At 38.7% G+C, this 23,638-nt stretch overlaps 5 protein-coding genes across 6 annotated transcripts; all 5 read right to left on the bottom strand.

Annotated features, from left to right (window-relative positions):
• Positions 1-2: 2 nt before the first annotated feature.
• On the bottom strand, positions 3-5,456 carry LOC113672820 (BTB/POZ domain-containing protein KCTD21-like). Its single transcript, XM_027189169.2, has 2 exons — positions 3,265-5,456; positions 3-2,288 (listed from the first exon to the last, which is right to left on the bottom strand). Exons 1-2 carry the CDS (start codon positions 3,872-3,874, stop codon positions 2,149-2,151), a joined length of 750 nt encoding a protein of 249 aa, XP_027044970.2. The 5' UTR covers positions 3,875-5,456; the 3' UTR covers positions 3-2,148.
• Positions 5,457-7,102: 1,646 nt separating this feature from the next.
• LOC149042046 (uncharacterized) lies at positions 7,103-11,605 on the bottom strand. The gene is made up of 3 exons (XM_089211413.1): positions 10,824-11,605; positions 8,165-8,882; positions 7,103-8,027 (listed from the first exon to the last, which is right to left on the bottom strand). The coding sequence occupies exons 2-3, from the start codon at positions 8,715-8,717 to the stop codon at positions 7,723-7,725; spliced, it is 858 nt and encodes a 285-aa protein (XP_089067539.1). The 5' UTR covers positions 8,718-8,882; positions 10,824-11,605; the 3' UTR covers positions 7,103-7,722.
• Positions 11,606-11,756: 151 nt separating this feature from the next.
• Positions 11,757-16,434, bottom strand: LOC113672831 (uncharacterized). Of its 2 annotated transcripts, none has more exons than XM_027189182.2 (2): positions 15,597-16,434; positions 11,757-13,828 (listed from the first exon to the last, which is right to left on the bottom strand). In XM_027189182.2, exons 1-2 carry the CDS (start codon positions 16,432-16,434, stop codon positions 13,515-13,517), a joined length of 1,152 nt encoding a protein of 383 aa, XP_027044983.2. In that variant the 3' UTR covers positions 11,757-13,514. The 2 variants fall into 2 exon arrangements, with proteins under 2 accessions (XP_027044983.2, XP_089067525.1); XM_089211399.1 differs by having other exon boundaries at positions 11,757-11,913.
• LOC149042045 (uncharacterized) lies at positions 16,407-19,624 on the bottom strand. The gene is made up of 2 exons (XM_089211402.1): positions 18,031-19,624; positions 16,407-17,823 (listed from the first exon to the last, which is right to left on the bottom strand). The coding sequence occupies exons 1-2, from the start codon at positions 18,725-18,727 to the stop codon at positions 17,519-17,521; spliced, it is 1,002 nt and encodes a 333-aa protein (XP_089067528.1). The 5' UTR covers positions 18,728-19,624; the 3' UTR covers positions 16,407-17,518.
• A 367-nt stretch (positions 19,625-19,991) lies between these two features.
• Positions 19,992-22,798, bottom strand: LOC149042044 (uncharacterized). The gene is made up of 3 exons (XM_089211410.1): positions 22,588-22,798; positions 21,491-22,113; positions 19,992-20,488 (listed from the first exon to the last, which is right to left on the bottom strand). The coding sequence occupies exons 1-3, from the start codon at positions 22,599-22,601 to the stop codon at positions 20,190-20,192; spliced, it is 936 nt and encodes a 311-aa protein (XP_089067536.1). The 5' UTR covers positions 22,602-22,798; the 3' UTR covers positions 19,992-20,189.
• Between the last annotated feature and the right edge of the window lie 840 nt (positions 22,799-23,638).

The following is a 23,638-nucleotide window of genomic DNA, read 5'->3' as shown; positions in this document are numbered from 1 at the left end:
TTCACTATGGTTGACCATGCTGAACAAGAACGCTTGTGAGCATCTTACCCATTTATTTGTAAGTCAGAGATGATGCTTCAGAATTGTTTTTTTGCATTATAGAACAAGAATAATCTAAATATCATTTTTGGAATAAGAAATCAATACTGCTTTTTTCGCAAATGGCATTTGCTGAAAAAGTGACTGTATCTGACAATTAAACATGTTTAATTAAACCGGGTTTAACTCAATGAAAATCAGAAACGGTGAACTAGAGAGCTGGTTTTCCCATAGTTTCAAGTGATCACCAACTTTTTTCATCATACGCTGAGTTTAAGGCCAACGAACATCGGTTTAACTAGCGGTTTTATTACCGTAACTAAAACATATAGATAACGTGTCAACCTTAAGTAGGCATAGAACACCTTCAAAAATCGTCTTGAACGAGTTCTTGACACCAGGAGCCCATACTTGATGGGCTCCTGTTGACACTTATTCTTTGACTTTCGGAAAAGTTTGAAGAAATTTGTTACACTAAATCTGCTAATATTTCACTCCAGTTTCCCTAACTTCTGCTATGCCAAAGATCCTAAGCCAGCTTTTTCTGTCTTTTTTACGTCTCACTGAGCTTTGTAATCTTACGTTACATTTATGTTTTCAACTCAGTTGATAACAATAAATTACCCTGTTATACTCTTTCACCGACGCAGCACCACAGTTTCTAGAGAAACTTACCCTCATCTATTTATAAATAATTGGATCGTTTATGGCTTTTCACATGCCGTTGAACAGAGCGATTGGAATCTATTTCACGGAGTGATTGAATCGCTCTGAAGAAGAGCTAACGCTCAAAACGTAAGCCTTTAACTCTTATGGTGGCCAATTTACGTTTTCAACTCAGTTAATAACACTTAATTACTCCGTTGTACTCTCCCACCGACGCAGCTCTACAATTTCTTGAGAAACTTACCCCCCTTTCTCTATAAATAATTGGATCGTTTACGGCTTTTCTACACATTCATTCTCTAGGGAATTGTATAGAATGGCTTTCGGCATCCACTAAAAACAACAGTGTTGAACAGATTTTGAATTTGTACCAGTGCTTGTGACGGTGTCCTAGCGGATTTGGACGCCCAGTTCAAATTCTCTGGCGGATATGGACCCTCCTCCGCGGATTTGGACCCCCCAACAAAATTGAGTGAAATCATCATCCTTGACGTTCTGGTAGAAATAGATAATTGAATTTTCGTTCCAGTGCATACTAACATGCGTATTGCCAATGCATACGACCTGAGAGCTGGAAATGACCTGTCAGATGGTACGGTGCGAATTAATAATCGTTAAAATTAGGAAATAAGATTGAGTTCGATGTAACAGTCTCCACCTTTGTTAATGTTGATTTGCACCTGAAAATAAGCTGGGAGTTCCAATAGTTCAGAGTAGAAACATTTTTACTTATTGTCTGAACCTGTCTGAATTAAAGAGCGTGTAATAAAAAAAAGAGCATGTACACTTTTAAAAAACAACGAAACTATTTGGAAGGACTGTCATGACAGTGTTTTCTTCAAAAACAGTCAATAATATTACGGAAAGTATTATTCACTCTCTTCGACGATTAATTCATGAACGAAGATTTACCTCTGTTCATTAGGTAAAAGGCGAGGAAAGTAATTGTAAGTAAATTCAAATTGTTTATTTTTAAGTTGTGAGAGTTTGCTTATTCGTTTCCTGCACTGGCGTGTGTAAATCTGGTCTTTCCTTCACACAAACTAAATTCGAATGGGACACTCCAACGAGATATAAAGGGATTTAATGCGGCTTTTTCTCACTAAATTCCTTCAATATCTGTTGTGCAATTTACGGTCCAAATGTCCAAATTGAACATACTTGGAAAGACTCTTTGATGTAGAAAACGAAAATAAAAGTTCACCTTTTAAAAAAAGTTATAACCGAGAAGATCGTTCAAATCTTAGTGAAGTTTAACCTGCTGACCTCTTAAAGGTTTGTGACGGCTGTCATTAGCAGATTCCAAAGACTTCCTAGTCCGTCACATTAAAATTTTCAGCTCCCGTGAAGAATGTGCTCTGCTCTCCGGTGGGAAGCTGCTACGTGTGGCCGAGATTACTGTAACTTAAACCACTAGTGTTTGCGTTATTTGATATATGTAAGTCACACCCTCCTCCAAATGATGGCCCATTCACCGAAAATAGCACTCTGCCGATCTTTTACAAGAAACATTTTAATCGGAGCTTGCGGATTCATCATGCTGAATAGGAATGACTGTGAGCAGTGCACATAGCTACCCTGACCTGATTCAGAAAAGAAAAACCAAAACTAATATTGATGCAAGTTTTGGAATAATATTCAACTGTTATATTTCTAAACCAGCTTTACATCATATCCGAAAAAAACGACGATGATCCCGACTACTGCCCTCCTCCCTCTCCCATCCCTTCTACACACCCGCAATGTGCTGAGGTTAAGGCCGAAAAACATCGGTTAAAGCAGCTTCTATGAAGGAAAACCCTTTTGAAACCTTGTTTTACAAACTACTTTAAAACATGTTTAAGCTCTGGTGTGAATGGGGTATCAGTTTTCCTTGCTATAGGTTTTTAAATTTTTTTGTCGTCGGTCAGAAATAAGAAATTATTTAGACGATCTTAGACAGTGCATGATACTACACAAGCAGTAACTGCATGACACTGGGCAATTAGATATCCCAGCTGTGTTAATGCGCCAGTCTCACTTGGTAACATGACCCTTTTAACATAATTCCTCCAAGGAAATTATGTGGTTGGATTTTTTTTTAGATATTGAAACTGATGTGCTTTTGAAAGAGTCCAATCTAGGAAAGGGACCTGGGGAGAGGGGCTTTAGCGGCCCTTATACTTTTGCTAACGACGTCTAGCCTCTTTCGTTAAAGAGACACCTCTTCTTTTTAAGTTAAATTGTTGTAACTTGTTTTTTATTACTTAAGCTAAAACATAGAAACAACGTGTTAAAGTAGACAAAGCCCACCTTTTAAAATCGTCTTAAACGAATTATTGTTTATGTTCATTTCCTGTTTATAATTTGCAATGCTTGACTATCAATATTTGAAAAGGTTTGAAAGTCTATTAATATTTCATTATGATTTCCTCAACTTAAAATCTTCTGCAAAGATCTTAAGCCAGCCTTTTATTTTCCTTTTCACTTCTCGTTGTTTCTTTCCACTCTAAATTCAATCCCGCTAAATGTGACCAAAAATACCTTAAATTAACTGTCACAACTAATTAATGCACTTACTGCTCCACGATGTTTCAGTGAATCCACCGAAAATGTTGTTTCCGCTCTTCACGATGGTGACAGTGGGCCCTTTGTCGTCACATTTGGAATGGAAGGTTTTAGCTTGAAAGCCATCTTGAGAAGCTCGCATCAGAAGTTGCCATTTACCGTCTTGTTTAGGCAACCAACCGCTCAGCACACTTCGATGTTCTTCACTCGTCAGAATTACTGATTCTTCGAAATTCTGCGGAGCTTTAGACACCAACTCGTCCAGTATACCTTGGATCTGGTAGAACGCAGCCTCCTCCGCAAGTTCGTCTAGAAATGTTGCTCCTTTTGGCAAAGATAATTTCCCAGTGCGAAGATAATTGAGTACAAACCGAAAGTGTGTTCCATCTCGGTCGATAAAGAAAGCGCCGTCTTCAGAAGGTTTCATCTCAAACTTCCCTGAAAACATTGCAGCCAGCATCGAATTTGGATCCTTGGTAAGCGTTTGAAGACTTGTTGTAAAGCGATGACCGCCAACATTTAGTTGTATAGTAGAAGAAAAGTGAACATGTTCCAACTTCTTCGACATGGAGTCTATTGTTTGCTGCTCTTGGCGAAGTCTTGCTGCTTCTCGTTGTAACATATCACTAGCTTGTTTGATATAATTTTCAACGTCTGTAAAGACTTGATAGCGTTGTCATCACCAATTCTACTCCTGGTTCTTGTTTCTGTTTTCTGCGGAATATGTTCCTATTGCGAACTACAGCTTTCTGGACGATACAACGTAGTCACATGTCTGTAAGGACAATTTGACTTACAAATTTCCAAAAAAAGGAAATTTCCTATTGTTGCGTGACATCCTCTTTGCTCGTTCCAGTTCTAATTAAGCTCTAATTTAGCTCATGTTCAACTTTTAAGTTGAACATGAGCTAATGTCAGCATGCATCAGACAAACAGCGGCAAGTCACCCAAAATTTGCTTTCACTCTTACTTTCATATTTTGTAGCCCAATATGTCCTAATAATTGTGGTGTAGTTTTTTTGTGAAAATATATTTTAGTTTTCGAGAAATGATTTTTTTCGTTGGACCGCTCAAATATGCAAATTTTCACCGTGAATATTACCCGAGCTGTGTGACCTCGTGTAACGAATATACTAGACCTCTGGTATTTCTGTCAACACAATCCTTTGTTTTATCTAGATTTAATCCCCTGTCATTTTTGAAGCTGGCAAAGAAATATTTATTTTTTGGTAAATATTTTTATCCGACATACTTTTCCTATGTCGTAAAAAGTAGCATAACATCATAGTCGATGGCATACTCGTGACTCCTAAAAAGCGGCATGTTAGTTGGATCCAGTCCACCAGGGTTGACCATGCTGAGCAAGAACGCTTGTGAGCATCTTACCCATCCACCGGCGCCTGCTTGTGAGTCAGAGACGATGCTTCAGAATTGTTATTTGCATTAGAGGACATGAATAATATAAATATAATTTTTGGAATAATAAATCAATACATTTGCTGGAAAAGCGGCTGTATCACAATTAAACATGTTGTATTTAAACCGGTTTTAACTCAATGAAAATCATAAACGGTGAATCAGAAAGCTGGTTTTCCTATAGGTTTCAAGTAGTTACTAACTTGCGTTTTCAATGTGCTGAGTTTAAGACCGACAAACATCGGTTTAAGAAGCCACCATGAAGAAAAATAATTTCAAACCTTGTTTAACAAAACTACTTTAAAACATGTTTAAGCTCAAGTGTGAATGGGGCTTTGGTTTTCCTTGCCATTGGTTTTGTTCAGGCGTCTCATTATTCAAGCTTCGGGAAGAGATGTAAAACATACATGTCTACAAGATTTTTTAATTGCTGTGAAGTGTCGAGACAAGTGGTGATGTGAATGACTTAAAGAATGTTTAGAAGATCTTAGACAAGGCATTATACTCAATAAGCACTAAATTCAGACATTGGACAATTACGTATTCTAACTGGGTTAACGCACCAGTCTCACTGGGTAAAATGACCCTTGTAACATTATTCCACTAAGAAAACTAGAATATTTCGAAAATGTGGATAAAACCTCAAATGATGTGGTTGAATAATTTTTTGGGTATTGAAACTGACACTCTTTTGAGAGGGTCTGATCTAGGAGAGGGGCCCGGGGGGAGGGACTCTGGCCGCCCTAATACTTACGCCAGCAACGTCGGGCCTCCTTCGCTAAAGAGACATCTCTATATATATAACTTAATTTTTTTTTTCAGGCCTTATTTCTCAACTGCTTAAGTTGAGTATATACTGCGATGATCTTCATTTGCTTAAAATGTATTTTCCGCAGTACAAATATATGACTTTCATGTATTCTTATCACACCTTCTCCATCTACGGGTATATAAGGAACTCACAATTGACCAGCTCCCAGTTGGCTTGATAGCTCAGTTGGTTAGAGCGCTGCACCGGTATTCGCAGAGGTCATGGGTTCGATTCCCGTTCAGGCCTGAATTTTTTTCAGGCCTTATTTCTCAACTGCTTAAGTTGAGTATATACTGCGATGATCTTCATTTGCTTAAAATGTATTTTCCGCAGTACAAATATATGACTTTCATGTATTCTTATCACATATTGTAACTTGTTTCCTATTACCGGTACCGTCACTAAAACATAAAAACAACGCCTCAAGCCTAAGTAGGCCTGACACGCCTTTAAAAATCGTCTTGAACGAGTTCTTGAATCCACCAAAAATGTAATTTCCGCTCTTCACAATGGTGAAAGTAGGCCCTTTGGTGTCACATTTTGAGTGAAACGTTCGAGTTTGGAAGCCATCTCGGGAACTCCTGGAGACTACCAACCATTTAACACGCTTAGGTGTTCTTCATTCGCCAGAATCACTGATTCTTCAAAATATTTCGGTGCTTTAGATACTAACTCGTCTTGAATCCCTTGGATCTGGCGAAACTTCTTCCGCAAGTTCGTCCAGAAATGTTGCTCATTTTGGCAAAGTTAATTTCTAGTGCGGAGATAGTCGAGTATAAACCGGAAGTGTTTCCCATCTCGGTCGATAAAGAAAACTCCGTCTTCTGATGGTTTCACCTCGAACTTCCCGGAGAACATAGCAGCTAACATCGAGTCTGGATCTTTTGTCAGCGTTTGAAGACTTGTCGTAAAACGGCGGCCGCCAACATAGAGGTTTACAATCGACGAGAAAGTCTTGTTGCTTCTCGTTGAATTATCTCGCAGGCTTCTCTGATTTGATTTTCAGCGTCTTCAAGAACTTGATTACTTGTTAAATTATTTCCCATGAGGACTTTTTTCACTCCAGCTTTTTCTGGGAACTTATAAATGTTGAAATGCTGTTTTAAAGTAGCAAGTCGGGTTCAAATCAGGAATAGGATCGTGGTCGTTTGTCAGCAAAACAAGTGATACGTGACTTGCGATAGCGTGACACGTTTCCTTCTCATCCTTATATTTACAAATTTGAAGAGCTCAGTGAAAGAACACTTTCAAAACATGCCCAAGTTGTTTTCATTGACTTGATTTCTAGATGTTATTTATCAAACAACTACGCCCGTCACTTATAGCTACTTATCCGCGCAAAACTGTGAACGCAAGAATGTTCACATTATGCTATTTTGTCCCTTCACATGACCTTAACGAATATTTTCCAGATTATTATGTTTGAGAAAACATAGAGACGTCAAACAGCGGTCATATTTAGGTTAGTATCACCAATTATATCTCATGTCCGCCATTTGAATCACAATCAGTGTAGGCAGCATTTGCCCGATGAGTTAAGTAGCTTCATAAATTTAAAGTTTGTTCCTTTAGCAAGAATCGTAATCCAAAAAAGTATGACAATCCATATGAATACACAACCGACAAGTCAACAGTATATTTATTACGTTCCATAAAAAAAAAATCCACCAAATCCTGATATTTGTTTGTTTTGTTTGATCCGGCTCTTTTCTGCCGGTGAAATGAGTGCACAAATGAAAAAAGTTTACGATAACTGAATCGTGTACGGCATTTCTACACATTTATTTTCTTAGAAATTCGAATTGTGTAGAATGGCTCCCGGAATCCACTCAAAATAAAAGTATTGAAAATATTTTGTATCTTACGACGGCTTCTTTTCCGTCAGCCAGACAACTGGAAAGCTTTCCGTATAACCCAATACTATTCTAAAAAAAAGCCGAAGTCAAATTAAAGGCAATCTACTGTTTTTCCATTGCTTTCTCTGATCCAAGAACAGTATGTATAATGAAGTGTGGAACTTTGCTTGAAAAGATTTCCGTATAGAAATAGTCTGATCGTATAATATGGATTTCTACGGGAATCTTGTACTTCGCTTTAGTTGCGGCAGGCTGAAGAAAATAATGTATTTCGATGTAGAAATGGAAATAAAAGTTAACCTTTTAAAAAAGTTATGAGCGAGAAGATCATTCAAATCATTGTGGAGTTTCACCTGCTGGCTTCTCAAATGTTTGTGACGGCTGTCATTAGCAGATTCCAAAGACTTCGAAGTCTGTTACGTTGAAATGTGGAGCTCCCGTGAAGAATGTGTTCTGCTGTCCGGTGGGAAGCTGATACGTGTTGCCGAGATTACTGTAACTTGAGCCACTTGTGTTTGAGTTAGGTGATATATATATGTCGTGCCCTCCTCCAAATGTTGGACCATAGGTGCTCTTGCACTTAATGGCATACTGCTGATTTTTTACAAGAGGCATTTTACACGGTGCCACTCCTTGCGGATTCACGATGCTAAACAAGAATGACTGTGAACAGTGTAAGTAGTCAGCGTGACCTGTTTCAAAGAAGAAAAAGACAAAAATATTTTTGGTACAAATTTTGGAATAACTTATATACTCAACAGTACTAAAGCAGCTTTCCATTTTCATCATCTTATCCTACCGACTCAACCTTTCAAATGTGTTTACTTACTGTTCCATGAGTTTTCCGTGAAGCCTCCAAAAATATTGTTTCCACTTTTCACAATTGTAACCGTGGGTCCTTTGCTATCACATTTGGCGTGAAAAGCTTGAGCTGTGAAGCCATCTCGAGTTGCTCGGAACAGTTGATGCCAATGACTGTATTGAGGCAGCCAACCAATAAGCTTGCTTTGGTGCTCTTCATTTGTCAGAATCGCTGATTCTTCAAAATTCTTCGGTGCTTTAGGCTTCAACTCTTCCAGAATTCCTTGGATCTGGTAGAACTCAGCTTCATCTGAAAGTTCTCTCAGAAATGTTGCTCCTTCCGGTAAAGTCAACTTACCATTGCGAAGATAATTAAGTATAAACCGGAAGTGAGTTCCATCTCGGTCGATGAAGAAAGCGCCGTCTTCACAAGGTTTCATTTCAAACTTCCCAGAAAACATGGCTGCCAGCATCGAATTTGGATCCTTGGTAATCGTTTGAAGACTTGTTGTGAAGCGATGACCCCCGACATTTAGATTTATAGTTGAGGAAAAGTGAACATGTTCCAACTTCTTCGACATGGCATCGATCGCTTCCTGCTCTTGGCGAAGTCTAGCTGCTTCTCGCTGAAATATATCGCAAACTTCTTTGAAGTGATCTTCTGCAGCTTCCAGACCTTGTTTTTGTTGTTTCTGCCCCTTCGCAGAGGCTTTTTACTTATGGTTGCTTAGAGTACAAACGATATCCTGAAAACGAAAGGAACTCTCTTAACACTCCTGAAAGGCCTGTAACGGGAGATCAATACGTGGATTAAATAACACGACTAGATAACACAACGATTCAATCTGACCGTAAATACACAATCAAACACGTGTGCATACATCCGGGATATCTCAGTTCTTATTGTCATGCATAACCCCCTAGAGAATATTAGCAATGTATGTATGTATATGTATAATCTTTATTTAAGCACGAAACAATTCATCAGCAATTACATTAACTAAAACTATTTAAAAATTAAAACACTAACTAATAACTAAAAGCTGTTTTCCGTGAATGCCGTGCGTTATAGAGTGGCATTGATCTTGCGTTTAAATAACCCCAGAGACTCTGTGTTCCTTATATCACATGGAAGACTATTCCATAATGTGGCTCCACTATAGCTAAAGCTTTTTCGATAATAGTTAGTGCGAGGTAGAGGAACATTGAGTTTATTTTCAGAGTCCCTGAGGTCATAAGGAGAGTTACGCCATCTAAACTTAGAATTAAGATATTCAGGAGCTAGCCCGTGCAGACATTTGAAAACCATGGTAACTCTATGAATTTCCTGCTGGCTTGTCAGATTTTTCCAACTTAAAAATTCAAGTAGCTTAGTTGCATCGGCATCATAGCTGGAAAATGTCAAAACACAGGCTGCTCTAATCTGTAGTTTCTGCAGCTTATCTCGTAGCGTTATCCCACAGCTACCCCAGACAATGTCACAGTAATCGAAGTGAGGTTTTACTAAAGCTTGGTAAAGCAGATGTAAGGTCGATGCTGGGATCAGATGCCTGACTCGCTTTAGGCACCCGATACCAGAGGCAATCTTTTTTGTTAATTTTTCGATGTGACTATGCCAATCGAGCCTATCGTCTATAATCACACCAAGCGATTTTGTAGAAGTAACCTGGCTCACCTGAGTGCTGTTCATTCTAATTGTTGGTGAAGCTGTGAGAGTACCCAGTCTCTGCCTCGACCCTATTAGCATGAATTCGGTTTTTGTCATATTCAGTGTGAGTTTATTCGCTTGTAGCCAGTTGAAAACGTTTGTTAAGTCCTCATTCAGACAAAGCTGTATACTCTCAAGATCACCGCCCGCATATGTAAGGTGTGTGTCGTCAGCATACATCGTCGGCTCACAATTTGATAAACAATTTGGAAGATCGTTGATATATAATAAAAACAATAGTGGACCGAGGATGGTCCCCTGGGGGACGCCGCAAGTTAATGAGCAGCTGCTGGACAGCGACCCGTTCACAGAACATATCTGTGTGCGGTTTTCCAAGTATGACTGAAAACATTTGAAAGATTTGCCATGTATACCATAATAGTTTAACTTCGATAGGAGGATCTGATGATCAACAGTGTCAAAAGCTTTTTTCAAATCTAGAAAAATGACTCCATTGATTTTCCCGTTGTCAATATTATATGCCCAAGAATCTGTCGCTTCCAACAATGCTGTTACAGTTGAATGAGTAGCACGAAACCCTGATTGATTTTGATATAGAATATCATGTTCTTCCAGATAGGCATACAATTGATCGTAAACTATCCTTTCAAACACTTTCGCCACTATTGGAATCACCGATATTGGGCGGTAATTGTTGACATCATCGCGGTTACCCTGTTTAAAGAGAGGTGTAACCCTTGCATATTTCCAATCATCTGGGAACCTCCCTTGGCTAATAGATTGATTGAAAATATCACATATCGGCACACAAATAAGGTCAGCGCATTCCCTGACAAACCTAGCAGATATTGTGTATATTGCCGTGAAGCGCGATAAATGCTGTCCTGCTTATTTAAAAGTAATTTAGTGATTTTTAAATGACCGGGTACAAACTGTTCGCAATGGCGCAACTTGTGACTATAACCCCACTCCTTGTTTACGAGAAGAAAAATTACTCGCACTCAAAGCCAAGACGTACCTGTAAAGGTGATAGCTGTTTCATTTTAAAAGATATCAAGACTGAGCCAGGCCGAGTGCTAAATCCAAAGTATATCATAGTTTCCCCAAATTGGGTTCATGATTGGCTTTTTAAAAATTGTAAACCATGTTGCTCTTCACCTTCTCTCTATGCGCTGATTTTCGTAAAAAAAGAAAAAAAAGGTTTCTGTTTGTACAAAAAGCAGCGCAAAATCTTTAATTAAATCTATCAACACCTGAAAAAATGACATTAATCAGGCGGTACAGAGTTATCTTAAATCAGGCAAGGGCCATTTCACGTCTTAATCATATAATTACTCTGAATTTCGATTTGGTGCGTAGAATAGAGGCGGGGGAAAGATCATTTCATTGTCTGTGAGCATATTTATTTTTCATCTGGAGTTTGAAAACATTTACTTCGATTAAGAAAGAACGGAAAAAGATCTTGGTGCGATCCTTGAGGGCACGGCTATGTTCAGGGTGGTTTCCAAACACGCTTCACGCGCTAATTTTTTTGATGAGTTGATGCACCTATACCGGTCTTCATCTTTTTGGTACTGATATAAGTTGTACGTGTTCATAACAACGCTTACTAAGACATTCCTTCTCTACAGGGAGCGGTAGCTACTTGATAAAAGTATTCATCCCAAGACCTTTTACTTCTGAACCTTTCTAGCCCCGATGTACCCTACATCAATCCCGCTCTGGCTCTTCATCCTTTCAAGAGCCAAATCCTTTCGTCGTCTTGTCTGCCTTTGTTTTTTTCGTCACGCAACGGCAACCATTGCATGACAAGAACACGTTGTGTGACGGGACCAAACAACGGTTGCGAAGAGGACTACTCACTTCCGCACTCACACTCATCATAAAAACCACTAAGGGATCAGACAGGATGCAAAGATCGAGCAAGGCGTGGTAAGAGCGTGACACCTCCTTTTGCCTTTCCTGTCGGACTTTATTTACGCCTAATTACGTTTAATTAATAAGCATGCCACATTTCAATGACGAGTTCCGTTTGAAAGAAACAAGAGGCGACACGCATTTGAGATGAGTCGATTTCACTAGACACGGACTTAGGTGGCACAACCTGGCTAATAAAAAAAAATTAAAAAAAGGAAAAAATTAAAACATTGTAATAATTATTTGTACCAAAACAATCCCATCACTACAATCTGATTAATATATATGTTCTTAAATTTACTACAAGAAATGCTTGTAACTGCCACTAGCGACTAATACTAACTAATTCTAGCAATTTTTAACGCGGAACGAAATGACACGGTACGGTTAAAACTGCAAATAAAACAGCGAACGAAAACTATTACAATATAAACTAGACTAAATACACAAGGAAAGCTACAACGAAAACAACGAAGAAAACTACATGATACAAAACTTACATTTGTTGCGATGTTATAGATCCTGCCTAGTGGCGAACAAACTGCACGAAGCGAAAAGAACAAATATACCAAACCACACTCGACGAAACTACACTGCAAAACTGCCCCCAAACTACGATGAACAATAGGGTTAAATACGCGCTACGTTACGCAACGTTACGCAATGACACAAAGAAAGCGCACACAAAATTTTACTACAATTAGCACTCTTACACAAGAACAATAAACAAACGAAAAAGAATGTAAGGCGTTGCGATCTACAATGCTTTTGTGGCATTTACTAACATATTACCGAAAAAACCAAGACATGCAAAATCTTAAAAAAAAATCTTAAAACTTATCAATGCATCTCACGCGGGTGATTAATTCTTAAACTAAGATTGAAGAGTGGCTTTTGAGAAATTGTGCTTTTAGGTATTGTGCTTAACTATTTTAAGTGACTAACGACTAAAATGTTTCTTAAATTTGTGACAAATTTTGATTCAAATGGATGTAAGTCTCTTCCAGTTTCCGGGCAGAACTCCAGGCAGCACCCCAAACAGTCCACCAACATACCGCCTGATGTTATTGAGACTAAGTTTATGGTTGAGTTCTAAAATGAAAAAGTGACATGGGTATGTAAAGCTATGTTCAAACTAAAAGGGAGTTAGAATGATACATAGTTGCAAGTCAGAAAAAGAAATGAAGTGAAATAAACGATGTATTCTGCCACAGCTACATAAATCTCAACTAAGCCATCCTCGATGTGTGTTTTAAAGGACGTAACACTCTTTTACAGTTATCCGTTTAGAAGGTTTAGATCTTCGAAAAACCCAACAAAACAAAACAATTAAAAAGAAAAAAATAACCAAACCAAAAGACCGAAATAGTGAACGCCCATGACACCTTAGTCTTGGTGCAATTTAGGTATAAAAGTTATGATCTGCAGTGATGGTTACGAATCAGAGTGGCCCACTGATTTAGTTCTATATCAGCTTCAAACACCCCACTTTGGTTCCAGTAAATAATATAGCAACGATAAGGCAGTGTGTGAGTTGACCTTGTGTTCCTGAAGGGGAGCAGGGGGGTGGGGTGGAATAATTTGCTGACCTTGTGACGATTAGAGCGAGACGGTTCTCTATAAGCTGGCGAGAAATGAGAAATCGAATAATGGTGAAGCCGGTAAGCTGACCTGCAAGCATTTTCTAAGGGGCCTTTTTCTAAAAGTAATGATTATGAAACACATAAATTACAGCTCTCAGGACATTTTATTTTTCTTATAGCCTGTTATATGGGAAGGAATATTTGGTTTGTTATTTGTGAAGTCCAAACACCTCGTAATCTGTAACTATAAAATGTTTTTCTCCCGCGAGGAATGTTTTAGCATTCTGTCCTGTGGGACACTGGTACGAGCAGCCTGAGATAGTGTGACTATCATAATTGATATTTGCATTTCCTGATATATGTAAGTCATGCCCTGCACCAAACGTCGGTCCATAGCCTGCTTTACAGAAGATGGCATGCTCGTGACTCTCAATTAAAAGCGGCATTTTAGTTGGACCCAGTCCACTAGGGTTGATCATGCTGAACAAGAACGTTTGTGAGCATCTTACCCATCCACTAGCACCTGTACATGTTTATAAGTGAGAGATGATGCTTCAGAATTGTTATTTGCATTAGAGAACATGAATAATCTAAATCAATAAGAAATCAATACATTTGCTAAAAAAGCGGCTACGTCATGATTAAATATGTTTTATTTAAACCGGATTTAACTCAATGAAAATGAGAAACGGTGAACTAGAAAGCTGGTTTTCCCATAAGTGTCAGGTAGTCACTAACTTGTATTTTCAATGGGCTGATTTTAAGGCCGACAAACTTCAGTTTAAGAAGTTTCAAACAATTTCAAACCTTGTTTGAAAAAACAACTTTGAACATTTTTAAGCTTTGGTGTGAATAAGGTTTTGGTTTTCCCAGCTATTGGTTTTACTCAGGCATCTCATTGTTGTAGCTTTGGGAAGAAATGCAAAACATACATGTCTACAAGATTTTTTGATTGCTGCGAATTGTCGAGACAAGTGATGATTTGAATAGCTTAATATATCTCGACATACGTAATCATTTTCAGTCTTGTCGGCCAGAAAACAAAGAACGTTTAGACAAGGCATTATGTTCAACAAGCACTAAATTCAGACATTGGGTCGTTACACATCCCAGCTGTGTTATCGCGCCAGTCGCACAGGGTAACATGGCCCTTTTAACATTTTCCCACCAAGGTAATAAGAATATTTCGAAAATATGGATAATATTGACAACACCAAGTCTCCTTCGTTAACCTAAGAAACACCTTTAGTATAACAAACTAATATGTTGTAACTTGTTTCCCATTATCGTAACTAAAACATGAAAACAACGCGTCAACCTTAGGTAGGCATAGCAAACCGAGTTCTTGACACCAGGAGCCCATACTTGATGGGCACTTGTCGACACTTATCGTTCATCTTGTTTATCATTTGCAATGCGTGTCAATATTTGGAAAAGTTTGAAGAAATTTGTTACACTAAATCTACTAATATTTCATTCTAATTTCCTTAACTTCTGATATTTTGCTATGTCAAAGCTCCTAAGCCAGCTTTTTCATTCTTTTTTGTACGTCTCGTTGTCTCGTTGCGCTTTGTAATGTTGTCTAGTTTGAAATATCCTTCAATTGCTGGTTTTCACGTGACGTCACTAAATTTCAGACTTCAGAACTATTGATCCTCCTGAGATTTTACTTTCATGATGTATTAGAGCAGCTAAAAACTAATATTCAGACAAATTTTCACTCCAAATGGGTTCTTGGTTTAGTGATAGACTACTCTTGAATTTCTAAGCTTTTGCGTGACGTGGCCTTTACATGACGAGCGAGAGAGCTGTTATGTTGGTTTAAAAGGTGACTTATTTAGGGAAATTCAGCTATCTGAACAGTTCTTGTATTAGAATAAAGTATTATTGTTACGTTTATGAGTTCTTAGAGAGATAAATTCACGCTTTTGTAGCAAAACTCAGTGACAGATGTTTCTGCTGGTTTCCGGCCGCCATGTTGGTGCCCATCTAGGTGGGCACCAGCATAGCGGCTCCATACAAATCTCTATAAATTTGGGAAAAACGTTTCTCCTCATATCTTCCGTAAGAAAAATTGCTGTGACCTGAATCTTGGCGAGAGTCTTTACATATCTAGCTTCTTTCTATTTCCAGATTCTAGACTAAATCGATTGAACGGTTTTTATTTTTTATTTTGATCTATTTTGAATGGCGTGACACTGAAAACCAGCAATTCAAAATGTATCTCAGATGCCGCTGAATGCGATCAAAAATAAATTATTTAATAACCCTTTCACAACTAACATACTTACAGTCCCACGATATTTCAGTGAATCCTCCAAAAATATAATTACCACTCTTCATGATGGTGACAGTAGGCCCTTTGTTATCACATTTGGAGTGAAACGTTTGAGCTTGGAAGCCATCTCGGGAACCTCGGAATAGAAGCCTCCATTTGCCTTCTTGTGAAGACAACCAACCAGTTAACACGCTTCGGTGTTCTTCATTCGTCAGAATCCATGATTCTTCAAAATATTCCGGGACTTTAGATACTAACTCGTCTAGAATCCCTTGGATCTGGTAAAACTCAGCTTCTTCCGCAAGTTCGTCTAAAAATGTTGCTCCTTTTGGCAAAGTTAATTTCCCAGTGCGGAGATAGTTGAGTATAAACCGGAAGTGTTTCCCATCTCGGTCGATAAAGAAAGCGCCATCTTCTAATGGTTTCACCTCGAACTTCCCGGAGAACATCGCAGCTAACATCGAGTCTGGATCTTTTGTCAGCGTTTGAAGACTTGTTGTAAAACGGCGGCCGCCAACATTGAGGTTTACAATTGAGGAGAGATGAACGTGCTCCATTTTTTGCGACATGGCGTCGATAGCTTTCTGCTCGTGGCGAAGCCTTGTTCCTTCTCGTTGTAATACCTCGCAGGCTTCTCTGACTTTATTTTCAGTGTCTTCGAGAACTTGGTTGCCTGTTGAATTACTTTCCATAGGAATTTTTTTTAACCCTACCTTTTTCCCGAGAATTAACAAATGTTGAAATGCTGTCTCAAAGTAGTAAGTCGGGTTCAAATCAAGCATAAATGCGTGGTCGTTCGTCAACAAGACAAGAGATGCGTGACTTGCGATAGCGTGACACGTTTGAAACATTTAAATTAATTCAATAACACGGTTTCAGCCAGCGTTGTCATCTCAAGATTTACAAGAGCGAAGAGTTCAATGAAAGAACACTTTCAGAGTATGCCTTAGGTAATGTATAGGTGTTATTTATTAGAGAACTGCGCCCGTCGCCTATAGCTGCTTATCCGCACGAAAACTATGAACGCAAGAATGTCAATTCACATTATGCTATTTTGTCCCCTCACACGACCTTAGCGAATATTTTCTAGATTATTATGTTTGAGAAAACATCGGGACGTCAAACAGCGGTCATATTTAGGTTAGTATCACCAATTTTACCTTATGTCTGCCATTTGAATCCCAATCAGTGCGGTAGGCAGCATTCGTCCGATGATATAAACAGCTTCATAAACTGATTTAAAGTTTTATTCTTACAGCAAGAATCGTAATCGAAAGTCTGGCGATTCGCATGAATACACCACCGACAAGTCAACAGTATATTTATTAAGCTTCATAAAGAACGGCCTACCAAATCCGAGTTTTGTTTTTTTCATTTCATCCGGCTCTTTTCCATCGGTGAAACGAGTGCACAAATGAAAAAAGTTTATGAATAATTGGATCGTTTACGGCTTATCTACACACTTATTATCTGAGGAATTAATTATAGTGAATGGCTCCCGCTATCCACCATAAATAACAGTGTTGAACAGATTTTGCATCAGTGCTTGTGACGGCTTCTTTTCCGTCAGCCAAACAACTGGAAAGCTTTCCGTATAACCCAATACTATTCAGTAAAACAAGGCTGTAATCCCAAATAAAAAGGAAATCTACTGTTTTGTCATTGCTTTTCTTTATCTAATAGCAGTATGTGTAACGAAGTGTGGAACTTTGCTTGAAAAGATTTCCGTATAGACGTAGTCTGATAGTGTAGTATGGTTTTCTACGGGAATCTTGTTGTCCTTTTCTTTAGCTTCGGACAGATGTAAATAATGCTTTTTGATGAAAAAAATGAAAATAAAAGTTAACCTTTCAAAAATAGTTATAACCGTGAAGATCGTTCAAATTATTGTGAAGTTTAACTAGCTGGTTTCCGAAATGTTTGTGACGGCTGTCATTAGCAGATTCCAAAGACTTCGTAGTCCGTCACATGAAAATTTCGAGCTCCCGTGAAGAATGTGTTCTGCCGTCCGGTGAGAAGCTGATACGAGTAGCCGAGATTATTGTGACTTGAACCACTTGTGTTAGCGTTGTTTGATATATGGAAGTCATGCCCTCCTCCAAATGTTGGTCCATAGTCGCTTTTACAGTAAATGGCATTTTGCTGATTTTTTTCAAGAGGCATTTTACTCAGAGCCATTCCTTGAGGATTCACCATGCTGAATACGAATGACTGTGAGCATTGCACGTAAGTACCCTGACCTGTTTCAGAAAACAAAAACCAAAAATATGATTGATGCAAATTTTGGAATAATGTTCAAATTTAACATTTTTAAAGCAGCTTTTCATCATATCAGAAAGGAAACTTTAAACGGCGATGATTTCAACTACTTCCCTCTTCCTTCCCCCTCCTCCCTACACAGCCACCCACCCTCCCATGCGAAGTGTTGAATTAATCTATATACTTACTGTGCCATGAATTTTCCGTGAAGCCTCCAAAAATGTTGTTTCCGCTTTTGACAATTGTAACCGTGGGTCCTTTGTTGTCACATCTGGTGTGAAAGGCGTGAGCTGTGAAACCATCTTGAGAAGCTCTGAACAGAAGCTTCCATTTGCCGTCTTGTGGAGGCAACCAGGCTGTAAGCGTGCTCCGGTGCTCTTTATTCATCAGTATCACTGATTCTTCAAAACACTCCCGCATTTTATCCTTAAGCTCCTGCAATAACCCTTTAATCTGGTAGAACTTAGCTTCAGCTTCGAGTTCCTTAAGAAATGTGGCGCCTTCTGGTACAATCAGCTCTCCATCCCGGAGATAGTTTAGTATAAACCGGAAGTGTTTTCCATCTCGGTCGATAAAGAAAGCTCCGTCTTCTGATGGTTTCACCTCAAACTTCCCGGAGAACATAGCAGCTAACATGGAGTGTGGATCCTTTGTCAAGGTTTGAAGACTTGTCGTGAAGCGGCGGCCGCCAATATTGAGGTTTATTGTCGAAGTAAGGTGGACATGATCTATTTTCTTCGTCATGGCGTCGATTGCTTCTTGCTCCTGACGAAGTCTTGTTGCTTCTCTTTGCAGTACTTCACAGACCTCTTTGATTTGATTTTCAGCGTCTTTAAAAACTTGATTGTTTGAGTTACTGCCTTCTTCAAGGTTACTTTCACTCATGTTCTAACAAAGGAAGAACTCAAGTTGTTCCTGTACAGCACGCGGTAATGAAAGCGAAACTGTAGACAAAAAATTACAATATGATATTATCGCAAAATGAAAAGTTAAGAGTAACGCAATCTTTATAACAGCGTGACGTTACATTTTCAGTCGAGGCTCCCGTTACAAGACAGTGACTAAACTGTGATCTCCCTCCAAAACGGAGTTTTACTTGGCTCTCGCCACAAACCAATTTCCCTCTTGGACGGATGTCTGTCTTACAGACAGTTTAAAGCAGCTTTCTGATGAAAACTTTTTTGTCTACCTATTTATTTATGCTACAAAGTTGAAGTTTATGTGAAGTCAACAAATGGATAACAGATTTTCAGTTGGAGCTAACATCACAGAAGCAAGAATGAACCAAAATCGAGGAACAAAGGTTTGAAATGACAAGCTTGAAAGCTTGAATTTCGATTGGAAGAAGATTGAGAGATGCACTGCACCCAATAGTCAAACTTCCTCGAATACTTTTATCAACGGACATAACTGGTATTTTTAGCTAACTTCGAATTCCCACTGTACAACAAAAACATCAACAAAAGAAGAGGAAGACAAATAATTGGATTGAAATAATAATTGAAAATTATTCATCAAGTTGAAAATCAATCAAGTTGATTTAATTAAATAAATAAAATTAATAATATTCGATAGAAGGAAATTAAACACCTCAAAATTTTCTGCCAGGCTCTTGCTTTAGACTACAGCTTTGGATAGCTTTCTTTCACTCTGTAGGTAAGCTTCAAAAATTTGCATTCCAGGTTGGATGATTATGTTTTCCATACTATAAAAACTGAGATAAGCTTTGAGAGCTATCCCACACATTTAAGTTGGTATCGTTTGGAAGCTAAAACCTTAAGGTTTTAAAGCGAAGCCCCATAATTATACAAAATAGTAGTAACCTTTCAAGCCGAAAAAATTTGGATGTACGACCGTACGACCGTACAAGGTGCTACTTTTAACATGCGTGGTCAACTGTTCCGCGGGCACGCCAACGCCACGGCTTTGTCCAGTAGTCCAGTGGTCAGTGCACTGGGCTCCGAGTCGGGAGTCGGACTACCCAGGTTCTAGTCCTGGCCGGGGCAAGGCGTTGTGCCCCTGAGGCGTGCGGGGAAAAAAATGCGAGCTCCGCTTTTAGGCTTGGCTAAATCTATACATTACTCGGAGAAGGTTTCAGATTTTTAGACTTATTACATTATTTACACATATGTAAAAAGAAAGGCAGCACTTTTTCAAACACGTGCATCGCTCCCAAAGTTTTTAATCGTTATACGTGTAGCCGTTTAAGGCATATTTTTTTCATGAACGATATAATTAAAAGAACGGAGGATTCTCTGCCTTTAAGTGATCAGACAACTAGAGCTAAAAGCCATTAGACTGAGAAGATGTCTATATACGCCATGTTCGATCCTAAAGTTTGAAAGTTTCAAGTTCCAAAAACCTCGTAGTCCGTGACAGAAAAATATTTGCTTCCTGTTAAAGGCAAGTCAGTGTCAGAAAGAAAATTGACTGAGCGAGAGAGGTTACTGTAATTAGAATTGGTCTCGTTCGCATTTCTTGATATGTGAAGGTTGTACCAGCCACCGAATGTTGGTCCACAGTTGCTGTTGCAGAAAATGGCGTTTTCTCTGCTCTTGATTTCAGCAATTTTGATTGGTCCCAAACCATGTGGATTTACCAAGCTGAACAGAAATGACTCACGACAAGGCACCCAGCGACATTGACCTATAGGAAAGGAATGAAAATAGTATGACATTCTTAAGGGCATACCAAGATATGGTCTTACATGAGGTAGTATCTCCCTATATTTTTTTTTTAACCCTTTGACCCCTAAGAGAGACTAGCATCTAATTTCTCCCAACAGTATCAACCCTGAATCAAACATAATGGTCATGAGAATAAAGGAAATGATCACCAACTAAATAAGCTCTTGATTGTTTGACAAATTCTCTTTGTCAGCACCTTAGGAAATGTTCAGAGAGCAGTATGGAGAATATACATAATGATGTTAGAGTGTAAAGGTTATGCATAAGTGAAATTCTTGTAAATAAAACACCCAGGCTTGCCCTCAAATTCTGCTCTTGTTGTCGGACAAGACCTTTCTTAAAATTTCTGAAAACACTTCTGACTAAAAGCTCACGCTGATTTACAAGATCAGTTTGTACTCATTCTCCTTCGTTTTTTAATCCGAAAGCCAAAGAAAAAATATTTAAACTGATCAACTGCATGATTTCATTTTTGATGCTTTAACACTTTGAAACTCCGTTTGATTATTGAATAACAAAAAAATTTCCACTGTTAGAGGTTTTCACACGTTTCTCAACGCTTGAAGTAAGCTGCCTGCATGTGTATGTTTGAGGGTCTCAGTGGGGTGATGGCTTTTGCCGTTAACGGTTTACATTTTGGACAATTTACAGCTAACAATTAACCTATTTCCATTGTGTTCACCAGAAAAAAAATTTATGTTGACCTTTTTTTTTTACAACTAATGGATAAAATTTGTCAATTTTACACCAAACGGCTAAATTTTTTGGCAGTTTTACGGCTAACGGTTCAAATTCCCGTTGAAAACATCATGTTTAATCTAAAAGTATTATTTATTCTTCCGAACTGATTTCTAGCTAGTTTTCTGGTTTATGGTTACGATTTCGTTTGCTTTGGTTTATCGACACTAAGCTGAAGATGAAGTTGTCCCTTACTTATACAAAACCTTCTCTGTGAACTTACTTGTCCACGAAATCTCCGTAAAGCCTCCAAATATGTTATCTCCACTCTTAACAATGGTAACCGTAGGTCCTTTGTTATCACATTTTGAATGAAAGGCTTGAGCTGTGAAGCCATCTCGCGAAGCTCGGAATAGGAGATGCCATTCAGCTCCTTGATCAGGAAGCCAGCGTTTCAGTAATTTACGATGATCTTCTCCTCTCACAATTTCCGACTCTTGGAATGATACTTTGGATTTCAGTTCATCCATTAAGCCCTGAATTTGATAAAAGTTTGCTTCTGCCTCAAGCTCTCCGAGATTGACTGCATTCGCCGGCAAAGTCAGTTTTCCAATGCGAAGATAATTGAGTATAACCTGGAAGTGAGTTCCATCTCGGTCGATTAAGAACGCGCCGTCCTCAGAGGGTCTCATTTCAAATTTTCCAGAGAACATGGCTGCCAACATTGAGTTTGGATCTTTTTTAAGCGTTCGGAGGCTTGTTGTGAAGTGTTGGCCACCGACGTTGAGCTTTACGGTAGGGAAAAAAGGAGGAAGCTGTTTCTGGTTTGCCATAATGTTGGGTTTACTCAGCAGGTGTAGTCTACGTTCGTCGTCAGAGAACTGAGTACTTCCAGTGGTTTCGCACCTTAAAGATGAAAATGATCCTATTTATCTAAAATTCATAAGAGTCGTTGTTCTTTTAACTCGCTTCAGGTCTCATTTTCACGCCGCAATTCGTATCGCTATTAAGAATCGATGAGTTACGTTAGCTCCCAAGTTTATTTCGTCGCTTTAAGACTTGGATGTCGATAGTTTTCAAAATCTAGTCTTGTTTAGCATATTTCCGTTTTTTAAGCTCCAATAGCTCTATCTCGATCGACAAACACGAAAAACACAGAAAGAAAGCTTTATAAACGAATTGCGATTTAAAGACCCCAATTTATCATTCTACCGCAAAAATTTTTTGGCGGCTACTGAGAGTGCATATTTTCTCGAAGTGGACAGAGAGTACCTGATCAACCCAACAGTACTAGTACCGTGAGTACAAAAAAAATTTTTGACACTCTAGAATATGGGCTCGAAACATTATCAAATTAAAAGGACAATCCATTAATCTTACTGTTTGTCTTTCATTTGTCAACAGGAAACTTCCCTTTTCAATTTCGCCGTAAAGTTAAAACTGTATTCAGTATGGTTGCGAGTATTTCTTGTGAGAAAACTTACGGTGTCTGGCTCTTTGCGTCATGATCAAACAAGGTCATCAAGGTTGTTTATACAAACCGGCAATTTGAAAGCAAATACGTGACTGTTCGGTTGGCTGAAATCTCATAACAATGACTGGCAATAAATTTAGACTGCATCTGCTCGTAGGTTATTATTTGAATTTGTAGTTTGATAGGCTGCTGGCATTAGTTTTTTCCCTTTGGCGCACACGTGTCTGAACAAATCGGTACGTGATTTCCGCCGGATACATTTCAATCTGTTCTTACAGACAGAGTCTCCATCTGAAATGTTTAAATCTGCTCTAAACAGATTGCGCAAAGTTTTTGAGTAACTTAGCCATAGACATTAAACGTGGCCTTTGTCAACCAAAAGTTTTCCCTCCAGGAAAAAATTTTCCTTGGGGTTGAAAATGTTATAAAACAATTGGCTCATACGTCAGCTGTGCGTACATCGAGATATGAAGCACTTGGGAACTTTGGAGAGCACTCAAGAAGCTAGAGTTGCTCTCGGCTACGCCTCGAGCAACTCTTGCGCATCTTTCGTGCTCTCCAAACTTCCCAAGTGCTTCATATCTCGATGAACGCACAGCTGACGTATGAACCAATTGTTATATGTGATATTACTGAATTTTGGCAATAACTTTGGTAGCCACTCAGCGTGTCTGGAGGATAAGTGTGGTCGCAGAGCTGCTTTCGCTATGATTGCTGCGGCCCTTTGCAAAGGTGAACAAAGATTACACATAAAACAGCAACTTGTTTATTCAGAGAGTCGTAACACTCGTATATTTCCATCCAAATGCATACGCATAATCACATTAATCTATTGAGGCGAGACGAGATGAGATAACGAAAACTAGGAAAACAGAAAGGCAAAACCTAGAATTACAATAGGCCGAGTGCTGTAACTATCAAAGCAGAAATCACAGGAAACAAATGATTATGAAATCA

The sequence above is a fragment of the Pocillopora damicornis genome, chromosome 7, assembly GCF_964200805.1.
Source record: "Pocillopora damicornis chromosome 7, jaPocDami1.2, whole genome shotgun sequence".
Lineage (NCBI taxonomy): Eukaryota > Metazoa > Cnidaria > Anthozoa > Scleractinia > Pocilloporidae > Pocillopora > Pocillopora damicornis.
Note: the sequence above shows the minus strand (reverse complement) of the source record. Positions and strands in the feature narration are given on the sequence as shown.